Below are 14,347 nucleotides of genomic sequence, written 5' to 3' on the forward strand. Positions count from 1 at the left end.
TTCCACAGCTAGTCCAGCCCTGTCTACTAGCTTAGCCCGTGCAGCTGACCCCATGTGTTTTCCTGCTAGTCTAGCCCTGTCTGCTAGCTTAGCTCCGGCAGCTAGCGCAGCCTCTATGCTAATGTAGCCTTACAGCTAGCATAGGCCCTGTAGCTAGCAATGCCCAGATAGCTACCCTGTTCCCCACTGCTAGGACTGCCCCTTCAGCTAGCAAGGTCAGTTTCCTGGAGCCGCCCTATCGGCTAATCCCTTGTTCCCCACTGCTAGGACTGCCCCTTCAGCTAGCAAGGTCAGTTTCCCCTGGAGCCTCTCTGATTTTTCTTTTTAGCGTTCCCACCCCTATGGGCCTGGCTGGTCGGCAGGTGGCTCCCGTGGAGGGGGGGGGGGGGTACTGTGAGGGCTGGTGGAACTCTGCAGGCTAGACTAGCAGGAGAACACATGGGGGGGGGGGGTCATTTTCAATCAATCAATCAATCCCAACGAGGGGCGTGCCGAACAATCAGTTTCACGCACCTGAGAGTGGTTGGCAATCAGCTCGTGGAGAGCATAAGGATTGCCGACTGCCTTCCACTCTTTGCCAGGTCGTTCTGTACGCTACCATCTACCGCCGTTTTCTGGAGTGGGACATCGTCTTTTGATCAGATCGGTTTGCAGTGAAAAGAATAAACAATCAAGCTGAAAGTAACGTTACTGTCCTCTTACCGTTCGCCGATGAGACTGGAGGAAAAATATCCCACTTATTTGACGTCGATCTACTAGATCCATTTCCGGTTTGTATGGCGCAATAAACGTCCAAATCATATCGATTATTGAGTTATGGCAGCGATCCATATGCACGCCAGTGTTTGTCTGTAGTCCCGCAACGATATGTGACTGCCGGACGGATTTCCCAGATGCACCGATGGCCACTTCCGGTTGTAACTCGCCCGATCATCCACCAGGCGGCGGTATTGAGGCGTTGCACTATTGTGCAGGGTCCCACTGTATCACCAGAGGCTGGGTGGCGGAATTATGAATGCCATGGTGAAAAAATTAAATATGATCTCAATATCTCTGTACAGCGTGGTTTGGCAGAATTCGCATGGCCGGCAAACATGCTGTACAACGGGATTGGCGGTGGATGTGTTAAGAGGGACAGTGCTGCATTTTTGTTGTTCATGGACTCTAGTGTATTTCACCCTTAAAGGGTCAGTGCTGCTTTTTTCCCCTGTGAAATAAATAATGCCCTGTTTTTGGCTAACTCTCATACCTGTCTTGTGTTGTGCTATTGGGGTCGCTTTACAAACCATAACACTAGTACAGTTACTTTTATAATGTAATGTACATTTTTCAGCCATTTTTCATCAGATTGCAACGCCGTTTTTTGCTAGACGTTCACAGAAAGGTAGAGAAACTAACTGCATTCTATTTTATCGCAATAACATTCAGGTTTGTTCCACCCATGAGATATGATCCCGAAAATAAGGAAACAATTTAAAGTTCACGCTAGAAGTCAGATGATTGACAGGGGCTGGCATGAGCTGGGAAGTGTATATATTTTTTTATTCGAAAGCCCATCGAAAGCCCTGGGTCTCTTCTCTCAAAAGACTACACTCAAGTTAGGTTGCGCCAAGTCCTCACGTCAATAAGCACCTTTTTCCGACTCGATGCGGTGAGATTTCTATAAACTCATATTTCACTGTTTAGCTGTTTTGCTGTTTTGACAGGGTTAGGGTATTTACTCTTGGCAAAAAAAAAACTGCAACATTAATTCATACATTCTGTAGAATTATGGCGTGATATCAATCTCGTACCGGTACCGGACCGAGAGCTTAAATGTTCATTTTGTTCATGTGATTACATCTGTTCCCATCTTGTATTGTACAAGCATTTCAATCATACAAAACAATTTCAATATAAAAAAGCATCAAATATAAACCATGCCCACTTCTGGTCTTCTATCCAAATATACTGCAGATACAGATAATTGTGTTAATTGTACAGATACAGATACAGATACAGATACAGATACAGATAATGACGTCTCCGCACACACCTAACAATGTCCCTGACTACATTTCAATGAATGAGTAAGTCATTCGACTTAAACGACTCAAGTTTCAAGTTTCAAGTTTGTTTATTATTTGTCACATATAAAATACATGTACATGTATCTCAAAGTCCATGAGGAAATATGAGAGAGAGAAGAGTGAGAGAGAAAGAGAGAGAGAGAGAGAGAGAGAGAGAGAGAGAGAGAGAGAGAGAGAGAGAGAGAGAGAGAGAGAGAGAGAGAGAGAGAGAGAGAGAGAGAGAGAGAGAGAGAGAGAGAGAGAGAGAGAGAGAGAGAGAGAGAGAGAGAGAGAGAGAGGGAGATAATGGTAAAAGTGAGCAAGTGTATTCCAGCTACTACAAGTCCATATCAGGGATGGATTTCCAAACAGGCCGGGCCCAGGCCTACTGGGCCCAAAGGCTCACGGGGCTCTAAGCCAGACACTGCGTGAAGTTGCTGTTATTGCAGTAACTTTACAGTAACTGGAGATTTTTGGCAAGAATATTTATTTTCCAGTTTGGGTTAGGGATTGGATGTTTTTGTTCAAAGTGTATTCAGTACAGATAGTACAGACAGGCGTGATACACCAGATGATTAAAAAAAACAATTTTTTTTTTTTTATGCAGTCAGGCCACTGAACTTAGAAGCAGGCCAGGCCAGTGTTTCTAGTTGCACCAGCGCAATAGTTAGATAACCTAGGTGGGGAACAACCAGGAGATCACTGCAACTCACACAAGTTGGAGAACTATCTCTCTCTCTCTCTCTCTTGCTCTCACACACACACAAAGGGAGCCGCATGTGATTGGTGGAGGCGGGACCCTTACAAAAAACTGCTAATCATTGACACATGCTAGCCTGTAATAATCCCCCCCAGAAAAATCTACTTTGCATTTGATATATTGCAAATATATGCCATCACACACTCTGGCATTTAAAGGGTTAGAATTATAAAATGAATATGTGGTGTTATGATCAGGGCTGAAGTTGAATAAAATATTGTATTTATCAATTACAAAAAAACTGAAAATCCATAATAATCTGTGTTGTTGCTAATCATACATTATGCTAGCCTGTTTTTTAACAATAATTTGTGATGCCATCACAAACACTGGCATTTAAAGGGTACAAATAAAAAAAATCCTGCACCAGAATGCAGGAAATTAAGTCTTTGTAACAAGAAGAATCCGACCCCCTGCTTTAAAAGTAGCCTGACTGGGGCTATATTTTGCACTATATTTCCTGGCCTGAATGATTTCCCCAGTCCGGCCCTGGTTAAAAGCCTTCAATGCTTATTAGTGTGTGTGCGTTTGAACGTTTGCATCTTTCAACCATACATTTCCATTTATTAAAAAAAAATATATATATTTCTTTTTGACCTCCTATAATAGGAGACTCTCTGACACAGTTTTTTTTGGGTCGCGGCATGACAAGTTTGGGAACCCCTGCACTACCTGACCAGACCTGGCTAAAGCCAGATGGGACTGTTATAGCATCAGGTTTGGCTTTGTGTACCACACAGTTGGTGGTGCCTAGCAACCAGCGATTTTGGAACACAATGGAGACACAAAACCCAACCATACCATCCTAGACCATGGCTAGCCCCAGCCAGGCTGAACGTAGCTAATGGAGACACTCAGCACCTATGATGCATGCTGTAGCTCACGCTACATGTACACATGTGGTTTAGAGCATAGCCCACAGTTTCTGGAAACATGAGAATGGAATACAGTTTATTGTCAAAATGTCAGCTATTAATACAGAACTCTACATTATGGAGACAACTCCTGACAACAAGGCTGTCATAATCCTAGTGGTCACAATAGTGGTAATTTTATCCAGTGAGGTCAAGTAAAATAAATATCAATAAAAAAGGGTATGACCACATTCAAAGGGCTACTATGGAGACTCATATCATCACACATGAATATTATTTTACTCTTTGGATTCATAAGAGTCTCAACCTTACAGCCATAACCAATTTATATAACCCCAAGACTGCATAGGGACCACAATATGTAGAAATAGGCAAATATATAACATATTTATAAAAAGGTACACTTCTGCGTGACAATGCACTGGATTGTTTTTTTTTGCATGACATGACTGGTACCTATGGATTCCTCTAGTTCCACATGAAACCAATAGCTGTGCATTGCCTTAACCCTTTCACTACCACACTACCAAAGGGTTAACCCTTTCACTGCAACAATACAGAAGGTTAACCCATTCACTGTCACACAACAAAGGGTTAACCCTTTCACAACCACACTACAGAAGGCTAACCCTTTCACTACCACGGTTAACCGTCTGTAGTGTGGTAGTGAAAGGGTTAACCTTCTGTAGTGTGGTAGTGAAATGGTTAAAGAATTAGTCCGCTAGAGCCCATTGAAGACAGCGATGCCACCTGGCGCATGCATGCACAGTATGGGGGAGGTCTGTGCCCAGGGGCCAATTGTATCACAATCCATCCATGGTAAGATAAGATATTCCTTTATTGATCCCCTTGGGGAAATTCAGGCATCATAGCAGCATGGGGGAAGGGGGGGGGGGGTACAGGTAGTAACAACAACACAAGCAGTGTAAACAATAGGTCAATATAATTTACTATCTAACTAGCTGAAAAATATATTCACAGTATTCACATTGTCACATAAGGTGCAGTATGCCTAAGGTAGTGTTATAATTTACTATCTACTGAAATATACATTATTCACAGTATCACAGTATCCACTGAAATATACATTATTCACAGTATCACAGTATCCACATAGGGTGCAGTATGCCTAAGGTAGTGTAAATTGTCCTCCTTGGGTTCCCAATAATCCCAGGTCAATGTCTGGCAGCAGTCGCTGCCCTCTGTTGTGGAGCCTGGAGGCTGCTAGTCGCTGCCCACTGTTGTGGAGCCTGATGGCCGCTGGTATGAAGGACTGTCTGAGGCGGTTAGTTGAGTGTCGGGGGGGGTATGAGTCTGTGGCTGAACAAGCTTCTCATCTTGACTAGCTCGTCGTAGAGGGGGTGGTAGGGGTTCTCCATGATGGCAGCCAGCTTCCTTCTCATCCCCCTCTCTGCCATCACCTCTAGTCTAGGTAGCTCAACTCCCACCACGGAGCTAGCCTTCCTCACCAGCTTGTTGGTGTCCCTTGAGTTGATGTAGCCTCCCCAGCATGCCACAGCATAGAAGAGGACGCTGGCCACTACAGACTGGTAAAATGACTGCAGCAGTCTATTGCACACGTTGAAGGACCTGAGTCTCCTCAGGAAGAACAGCCTGCTCTGTCCCTTCCTGTAGAGGGCCTCTGTGTTATCCGACCAGTCCAGTTTATTGTTCAGGTGTACCCCAAGGAACTTATATGAGTCCACCAACTCCACCTCCACCCCTCGGATGGTGATGGGAATCGGGGGGGGCCTCTTCTTGCCCCTCCGGAAGTCCACCACCAGCTCCTTGGTCTTACTGGTGTTGAGTTGGAGGTGGTTGCTGTCGCTCCACCCCACAAAGCTCTCCACCAGGGCTCTGTACTCCTCCTCATCATCGTCGGTGATGTAGCTTACGATGGAGGAGTCGTCTGAGAACTTCTGCAGGTGGCACCCGCTTGAGTTGCGGCAGAAGTCTGAGGTATAGAGGGTGAAGAGGAAGGGTGACAGCACAGTTCCTTGTGGTCCATATCGACCCAGTTATAATAAAGGTGTCATGAATATTGAGCTCATTCCCATTTCATTATGCTAATAAAGCGATAATGTGGAATCACCTGCTGGCGGTGAGGGCTACTTCCTTAGTGTTTTCAATCACATCTGTGTGCTTTCCTTTTTTTGCATGCAGACCTTCTGCAGAGTCAATTCTTGTTGTGTTGGTAGTCAGGATGGCTGCGTATTTGTTTTACAAATTGTTACAAAAAATACCCTGCCTTGAAGAACCTATAACGTCCAGTCATTTTTAAGCATCCTCTCTGCCTCTTAGCCACATATCCCTGACCTCGCTTTGACCTCACTTGCTTGCCATACATGATACATGATACAGCTCGGTTGTTATGTCTACCTTTAAAACATTGTTGATCATTCCTTCACCTTGCAGCTTAGATTCAATTGAATTCCCCCCTAGCAGGAAATAAAGGCCCACTTGACATGACATGACCGCAAAATCCTCACAGATGGGTCCTGAGTCCTGTATGAGTGAGGAGGTAGAGGGAGGTGAAGGGGTAGAATAGGCCCTGCGGCATGTGGACAAAAAAAATCTCTCTCAAACCCGCCCTCTTTTCCTGATCCTCCAATCACAACTGTTGCTTCCCTCTGACAACATTGAGGAGGGGAATAGTGGAGTTAAAACGAGAGGTCTGTGTTTTGTGTAGTCTATGAAATTGATCCGACTGTGACTAATTTTTACCAATAACACTCAACCCCTGAAAAAGGAAGGCTTTGTATCTCATTAACCCTTTCACTACCACACTCCAAAGGGTTAACCCTTTCACTACCGCATTTCAAATAATTAACCCTTTCACTACCATGCTACCGAATGTTAACCCTTTCACTACCACACTATAATAGGTTAACCTTTCACTACCACAGTACAGAAGGTTAACCTTTCACTACCACACTACAGAAGGTTAACCTTTTACTACCACACTACAGAAGGTTAACCTTTCACTACCACACTACAGAAGGTTAACCTTTCACTACCCCACTACATACAGTTAACCCTTTCACTACAGCACTACAGAAGGTTAACGCTTTCACTACCACACTTCAAATCGTTAACCCTTTCACTACCACGCTACAGAACTTTCACTACCACACTATAAAAGGTTAACCTTTCACTACCACACTACAGAAGGTTAAGCCTTTCACTGCCACACTACAGAAGGTTAACCCTTTCACTACCACACTACAGAAGGTTAACCGTTCACTACCACACTACAAAAGGTTAACCCTTTCACTACCACACTACAGAAGGTTAACCACTACAGACGGTTAACCCTTTCATACCACACTACAGAAGGTTAACCTTTCACTACCACACTACAGACAGTTAACCCTTTCACTACCACACTACAGAAGGTTAACCATTTCACTACCACACTACTAAGGGTTAACCCTTTCACTACGGTCTAACTAACTAACCGTCTGTAGTGTGGTAGTGAAAGATTAACCTTCGGTAGTGTGGTAGTGAAAGGTTAACCTTCTGTAGTGTGGTAGTTAACTAACCTTCTGTAGTGTGGTAGTGAAAGGTTAACCTTCTGTAGTGTGGTAGTGAAAGGTTAACCTTCTGTAGTGTGGTAGTAAAATGTTAAAAAGTTAAGCATAATTACCTTAAAAGCTGTCTGGGCTTCTTTCTTTTCATTTCCTCTTCCCTTTGTTCCTTCTCTCCTTACAATTTTATGGAAGTGTATTATTTTGCTGTAGTGAATTATCATATGACTCTAATCCAGACGCAAGTATACTGTATGTTTTTTGGTCGCAGTTCAACCATAATTACGACATCATGCTCCCATGCGATGGGGTAACACAAACCGTGAGCTTACAGTAGCTGAAACATACTGTAATTCATTATGAATGTCTCCACTCTGAAAAACAGAAACAGAGTTATGAGAAGGTCATGTGAATGGCAAACAATGAGCTTTACAGCTGGAGATTCAGGAGAAGACAGATGAACAGAGATATGGACTGAACAGAAGGCAGGGATGTTTTCCTCTGCTCTCCAGCGCCAACAGGAAAATCTCCTTATTCCTTCAATCTCCCCATTAGACTCGCCCCACATCAGTCATAGAGGTGCTCCTACCAGTTCTAGGGGTGCTCCTTCATGTTATAGAGGTGTTCCTATCAGTCATAGAGGTGATCCTATCAGTTATAGAGGTGATCCTATCAGTTATAGATGTGCTCATATCAGTTATAGAGGTGCTCATATCAGTTATAGAGGTGATCCTATCAGTTATAGAGGTGATCCTATCAGTTATAGAGGTGCTCATATCAGTTATAGAGGTGATCCTATCAGTTATAGAGGTGTTCGTATCAGTTAAAGGGGTGCATCATGTTATAGAGGTGATCCTATCAGTTATAGAGGTGCTCATATCAGTTATAGAGGTGCTCATATCAGTTATAGAGGTGCTCTTATCAGTTATAGAGGTGCTCATATCAGTAATAGAGGTGCTCCTTCATGTTATAGAGGTGATCCTATCAGTTATAGAGGTGCTCTTATCAGTTATAGAGGTGCTCATATCAGTTATAGAGGTGCTCCTTCATGTTATAGAGGTGATCCTATCAGTTATAGAGGTGTTCCTATCAGTCATAGAGGTGATCCTATCAGTTATAGAGGTGCTCTTATCAGTTATAGAAGTGCTCTTATCAGTTATAGAAGTGCTCTTATCAGTTATAGAGGTGATCATATCAGTTATAGAGGTGCTCATATCAGTTATAGAAGTGCTCTTATCAGTTATAGAGGTGATCATATCAGTTATAGAGGTGCTCCTTCATGTTATAGAGGTGATCCTATCAGTCATAGAGGTGATCCTATCAGTTATAGAGGTGCTCTTATCAGTTATAGAAGTGCTCTTATCAGTTATAGAAGTGCTCTTATCAGTTATAGAGGTGATCATATCAGTTATAGAGGTGCTCATATCAGTTATAGAAGTGCTCATATCAGTTATAGAGGTGATCCTATCAGTTATAGAGGTGCTCCTATCAGTTATAGAGGTGCTCCTTCATGTTATAGAGGTGATCCTATCAGTTATAGAGGTGCTCATATCAGTTATAGAGGTGCTCATATCAGTTATAGAGGTGCTCATATCAGTTATAGAGGTGATCCTATCAGTTATAGAGGTGTTCGTATCAGTTATAGAGGTGCTCCTTCATGTTATAGAGGTGATCCTATCAGTTATAGAGGTGCTCCTATCAGTTATAGAGGTGCTCTTATCAGTTATAGAGGTGATCCTATCAGTTATAGAGGTGCTCTTATCAGTTATAGAGGTGATCCTATCAGTTATAGAGGTGCTCATATCAGTTATAGAGGTGCTCATATCAGTTATAGAGGTGCTCATATCAGTTATAGAGGTGATCCTATCAGTTATAGAGGTGTTCGTATCAGTTATAGAGGTGCTCCTTCATGTTATAGAGGTGATCATATCAGTTATAGAGGTGCTCTTATCAGTTATAGAGGTGATCCTATCAGTTATAGAGGTGATCATATCAGTTATAGAGGTGTTCCTATCAGTTATAGAGGTGTTCCTATCAGTCATAGAGGTGTTCATATCAGTTATAGAGGTGATCATATCAGTTATAGAGGTGATCCAACCCAGCACATAATAATAACGCTTTACGCTTTTGATCTCTTTAGAATAATTAGTTCAAAGCCACATCATGTGAGTGGTATTGACTTATAGTAGGAAAGTGGTATTGGCCAAGACAGTAGTCTGGTGTGGCTACCCTGCAACGTAGACGTGTCTTTAAGTTAAGTTAATGTTATGGTTAGGCTAAGGTTAAGATTGAGTTTATGGTTAGGTTAAGGCTGAGGTTTTGGTTATGTTTATGTTTATGGTTATGGTTATGAATGAGGGAAGGTGGTGGGGTGGGAGGGTGGAGTAAGTGTATATGTATGCGGGTCCTTTTATGTAGGGGGCTCTAGTTAACTGACCTAACCCCTGCACAGTTATATTAGGTTTAGTGGATGAGGATAAATTGTTAGAAATTGGGCTGGGTGAGATTTTGAATTCGCTAGTCTAGTCTTTAAAAGTCCCCAGAATCAGACTGGTTGAGATCAGACTGGGTTCATTGGTGTCAGCCGCCACAGCTTGTCACTAGCTGGACCTCTGGGCTGTAATTGTTTTAGCTGATGTTCCTTTTATAGAAGGATTTACTGTAGCTATTTTCAAAATGTTCTCCCATCTGTGTGTTTGGAGTAATGCCACTCTTCCCTTGTAATCATCTGTGACTTCTGTGTAGTGACTTTCAAGTGTTGCCATTGAACTATGGAGCCAAGTAAGCGTGTGCGTTTTGAGTCACACTCTACTGTTTATCTTTTATTGGCCACTCTGGCCACTTTGTCTAATGTATGTTGTTTGTCTTTGTTTTATTGTCTGTTATTGTCGTATTGATAATTGTATTTCTATTTCAAATTTTTTATTTGGTCACACTTTTATTTTGACACTGTTGTTATGTAGTGAATTGTAATACATACATTTAAAAAAATGTAATATATGATGGATAGCTCTACCCCTCACTACCCTTATAGAGTTAATTCACCCACAGGGTAGGTATGTGTTTACAGTAGAGTAGGAGGTCAGTCAGAGATGACTTAGCCTATATGGATCATTTTAGGGATGAGGAAGAATGAAGATGATTACCGTCCTGGCATGTCAAGACCTCCATGGATGTGTTTGTTGCGCAAGGGTAATGGCAGCCAAAGTGCCAAATTCCAGATACAGTCCAGTAGTTCTCTTGGCCAAGTGAGGTCAGCATTAGCTGATTCAAGGCAAGGCAAGGCTGGTCTAGATTCAAGGCAAGGCTCCTCATACAAACTATCCTTCACACTTGAGCCATATACAGTTTCTGTCCAGACAGGATGCAAACATGCTACCATGTCCTGTTTCTGTTCAAATGCTGTTGAAATCTTCTGTTTGTGTAACTTGGCCTGCAATATAGACCAGTCTTTCCACAATGCTTCAGGTCACTGGCAACAATGATAGTTGTTGGAAGCTTTTTTTTTTATTACTAATGAATAAAATGTGGCCTCCACGCATGTCATCGATGGCCTGTATTTATCTCACTGCATCTTTTTTCTAGGGTGCCATGACTGTTTCAACATTGACACAAAGAACTACAGGATCATCAAGGGTCCTAAGCAGGCCCAGTTTGGATACACCGTTCAGCAACACGTGGCTGCAGGAGGAGAGAAATGGTAAGTGATGTATTTTATGTGTCCTTATGGAGAGATCCGCACACCAACAGCTCCTGAACCTGTTCCACCCCCCAGGGTCGGTACCGACCCCTAAATGACATTATGATCATAGATCCATATTTTTCAGTGATGCAAAAAATTAGCGATTTTAAAATCAAACGTTTTCAAGTATTAACATCACTAACATGTCACAAAAGCATGTAGAATGTATATTATCATCAATACGTTAGTTTAGCAATAGGTTAAAAGCAGTGTTGCGATTCTCATATCAACACTGGCTGCACGCACGCTTACTGTATGACACCACGTGCACGTGCGCTCCCAGGGGCGCGCGCTCCCACGCATGCGCATAAATGTTCCCTCGCATAAGGACAGACTAAAAACAATGCCTAATTGCCTCTACGAATGGAATGTAACACCTGACGACCGGCGCTATTGATATGCAAAGTAGCCAGGGCCCTCATTCATCAACGTGACGTAGAAAATGTTCTATTTCCATACTTAAGCACAGAATTTAGAATGTGTGCACGGACAAAAAAACGGGATTCATCACACGTGCGTACACAGGTCCTACGCACACCTGTCATGATAAATATCATCTTGGTCCTACACCGAGGCTCGTGCACACTTTCACGTATTTGCATACCAGAACCGCCCCGATTAACCATATACGGTAATGGAACACCCCCATGAAATGTGGAAAAGTGGACTAACCCAAGCGAACTCTGAGAGACTTCACTGAGAGCGAGATTGATCACCGAGGTCCGACCAACAACTTGAACGTATAATCTTCGGTGCGCCGGGAGCCAAGGATGTTGACTGACCCAGTCCTGCTACAGAACCAGCACATTGACAGAAATAAATGACAAGAGATGACCCGACATTAAGCACTGTAATGACTGAAATTAAATCAATTTCAGCACGCCAACTCTGCGCTCTACAATGCCTATTGTGTGCGCTCGTCATGAGCCCGTGGTTCTGATCAGAGTCATTATGGCTTCAGTGGATAACCCTGATCTACATTGTGATGTTTTAGATACCCCAGTAATAACATTACAATTGAATTAAATACAATTAGGCCTGAATGAGACTCCGGCCACCGGCACATTATCAGCCAAAATGCGCGTTTATTGATGGAGCAAACTCTGAGAGATTGTTCACAGAGGCGCTGCCGAACCAAGATATAATATGATGTGTATAATATAATGTGTGTAGAGGCATATGATACAATCTATTTCGTTGTTGGTATTAGGTAGCCTATGAATTACATATAATAGCAGCCAGCCTACATTATTATGCAACAGTAACTTGCGCATATATAACACACAGCCCTGCGAAGCCTGCATACAGTAAACTAACTTGATCATTAATCTAGCTGTTGTATCTTTACGCTTATGAAAACATTAAATAATATGTATAGGCTATAGGCCACCTATATTCTCAAATGGCTTAATGGCTATCCGAGTCCTCGATATCCTCGCGGACGGACCAGTATTTATATGATCATATCATATTCATATTCATATCATAGTTTACTCTATCAGCCTACCAGCATGTAATACGTTCTTTGTTAGAACTCAACTCGTTATTATTTTGCGCATAGATTGCAGAAATACGGGAATGTTTTGATTTAGGCTTTGACACAGAATACAAGTCATGATATCACCCACACGATATATGCTCTGTGTCCAGAGCATGTATGCTTTTCATTCATGTAAGACACATTTATTGCAAGGGTTTTGTATACACATACACTCAACAAATAACCTCTGTCTGTTCTCGTTGCAATGCGTTTATATCGTGGGTGTTCATATGACTTGTATTCTGCTTACAGCTTCGGGGTTCCACTTATTACGTTTAACAATGGCAAAGCCTTTTAAATATAATCAAAACGTTCCCGTATTTCTGCAATATATGCGCAAAATAATAACGAGTTGAGTTACGCGGAGCGCAGTCAGTGCTTATTTCCGCGTTGTAAAAATATTCTACCACCGGGCGCCAACTACGCATGGTCCGACCTGTGCTTAAATATACGCACAAAGTCAAGCACAAGTTCAAATAGATAAATCCCACACTTTGCTTAGAAATGATCGTACGCACGGCTTAAGCACATATCTGTGCGTACGTCAAGTTGATAAATGAGGGCCCAGGACGTGTACTGCGAGTTGGCGCATCAGTCGAGTGCAGCGCATTCCTGTGTGCACGCGCGTGCACATCCGTGCATGTGCGTGCACACGCTCCTGCTCACACAACTTTGGTTGCACGGAGTGCAACGTCATCCCATGAGCAACGCATCACTGGCTAAAAGTGTTAAAAGATAGTTTTAAGTTTTCGATTTTCGATCGTCCATTCCAAGCTTGAAACAAAAATGGAAATTTTGAACCATGGGAATTGTAGTCTTTTTACGGCCATTTCGTAGAGGACATGCATAGCTGTCGACCAGCATTTTTCCAAACTACACTTCCTGGCAAGTTCTATGGGGGTTCAAAGTTCAGAGTTGAATTATGAATTATGTCAATAACTGTTATTATTCGCGATAATAAGCCACAAAAGGTAACGTTTTTGACAAATATTGAAACGCAGTTAGTTTCTACTCCCTATTGTTAGCATGTAGGAACAATTAGATCTGAAATTAGTTTCAAAACGGTTGCACTGTGGGGAAAATAAAAAAGTACACTAGATTACAGTAGATCAGTATCTGTTCTTATGCACACCTGGTGATACTAAATCCAAATTGAACTCGGGCATTTGAAAGATAATATATGTATATATATAAATGTGCGAATTGGCTATAATAAGGTAATGTATAAGCATCTATTCTATATTCTATAATAATATTTCAAATGGCATTGGTCCGATGAGAGAATTCAGTACTGTATCTACAGAACCTTCGGTTTTATCATCTTCCCTTTATTAATTTCCTTCGATTCTTTTGTACACATGATCTCAAGAGGGTACTGCACGAGGTCAGTGGCAGTTTTTTAAGTTTGTCATTATTATCATGGTGTTATTCACTGTCAAAGATGCAAAGAAAAATCATAATGAATATTCTCCTTTGTTTCATCACAATTTAAGCAAGCCTAGTAATAGACACAATATTTCTGACACTGTGAATACATTCCATGAGGTCCATAGATGTACCTAGATACCAAGAATATGCAAATAGCCCTTGTAGAAGTGGAGCAATATTCCATTTACCTAGGTATATATTTTATGCAGATTTTCACATCGTGTGGAACAGGTATATGTTTATTTGCAGTTGTGACATTTCGAGCAGAAGGCTCTTCCTTAGACTCTAGGCCCTACTCTGTATTCAAACCTGGGGCACCTGGCATGGGAAACAAGCAAACATCTGTCCATTAGACAAAGGGAAATCTGCCCATGCCAACGGAGATATTAGGCTTACGGCTTCAGCCGGGGCTACCCTGCTCCATCCC

General features: G+C 42.3%; 1 protein-coding gene across 1 annotated transcript in view; it reads left to right on the plus strand.

Annotated features, from left to right (window-relative positions):
- itga11a (integrin, alpha 11a) overlaps positions 1-14,347 on the plus strand; it is a 152,655-nt gene that overhangs the window by 25,086 nt on the left and 113,222 nt on the right. The window contains exon 2 of the mRNA XM_084337751.1: positions 10,796-10,910. Within this exon, the coding sequence (XP_084193877.1) occupies positions 10,796-10,910 (115 nt within the window). The remainder of the gene's footprint in view (positions 1-10,795; positions 10,911-14,347) is intronic.

Source organism: Notolepis coatsorum (genome assembly GCF_963971535.1).
Source record: "Notolepis coatsorum genome assembly, chromosome: 20".
NCBI classification, from domain to species: Eukaryota; Metazoa; Chordata; class Actinopteri; order Aulopiformes; family Paralepididae; genus Notolepis; species Notolepis coatsorum.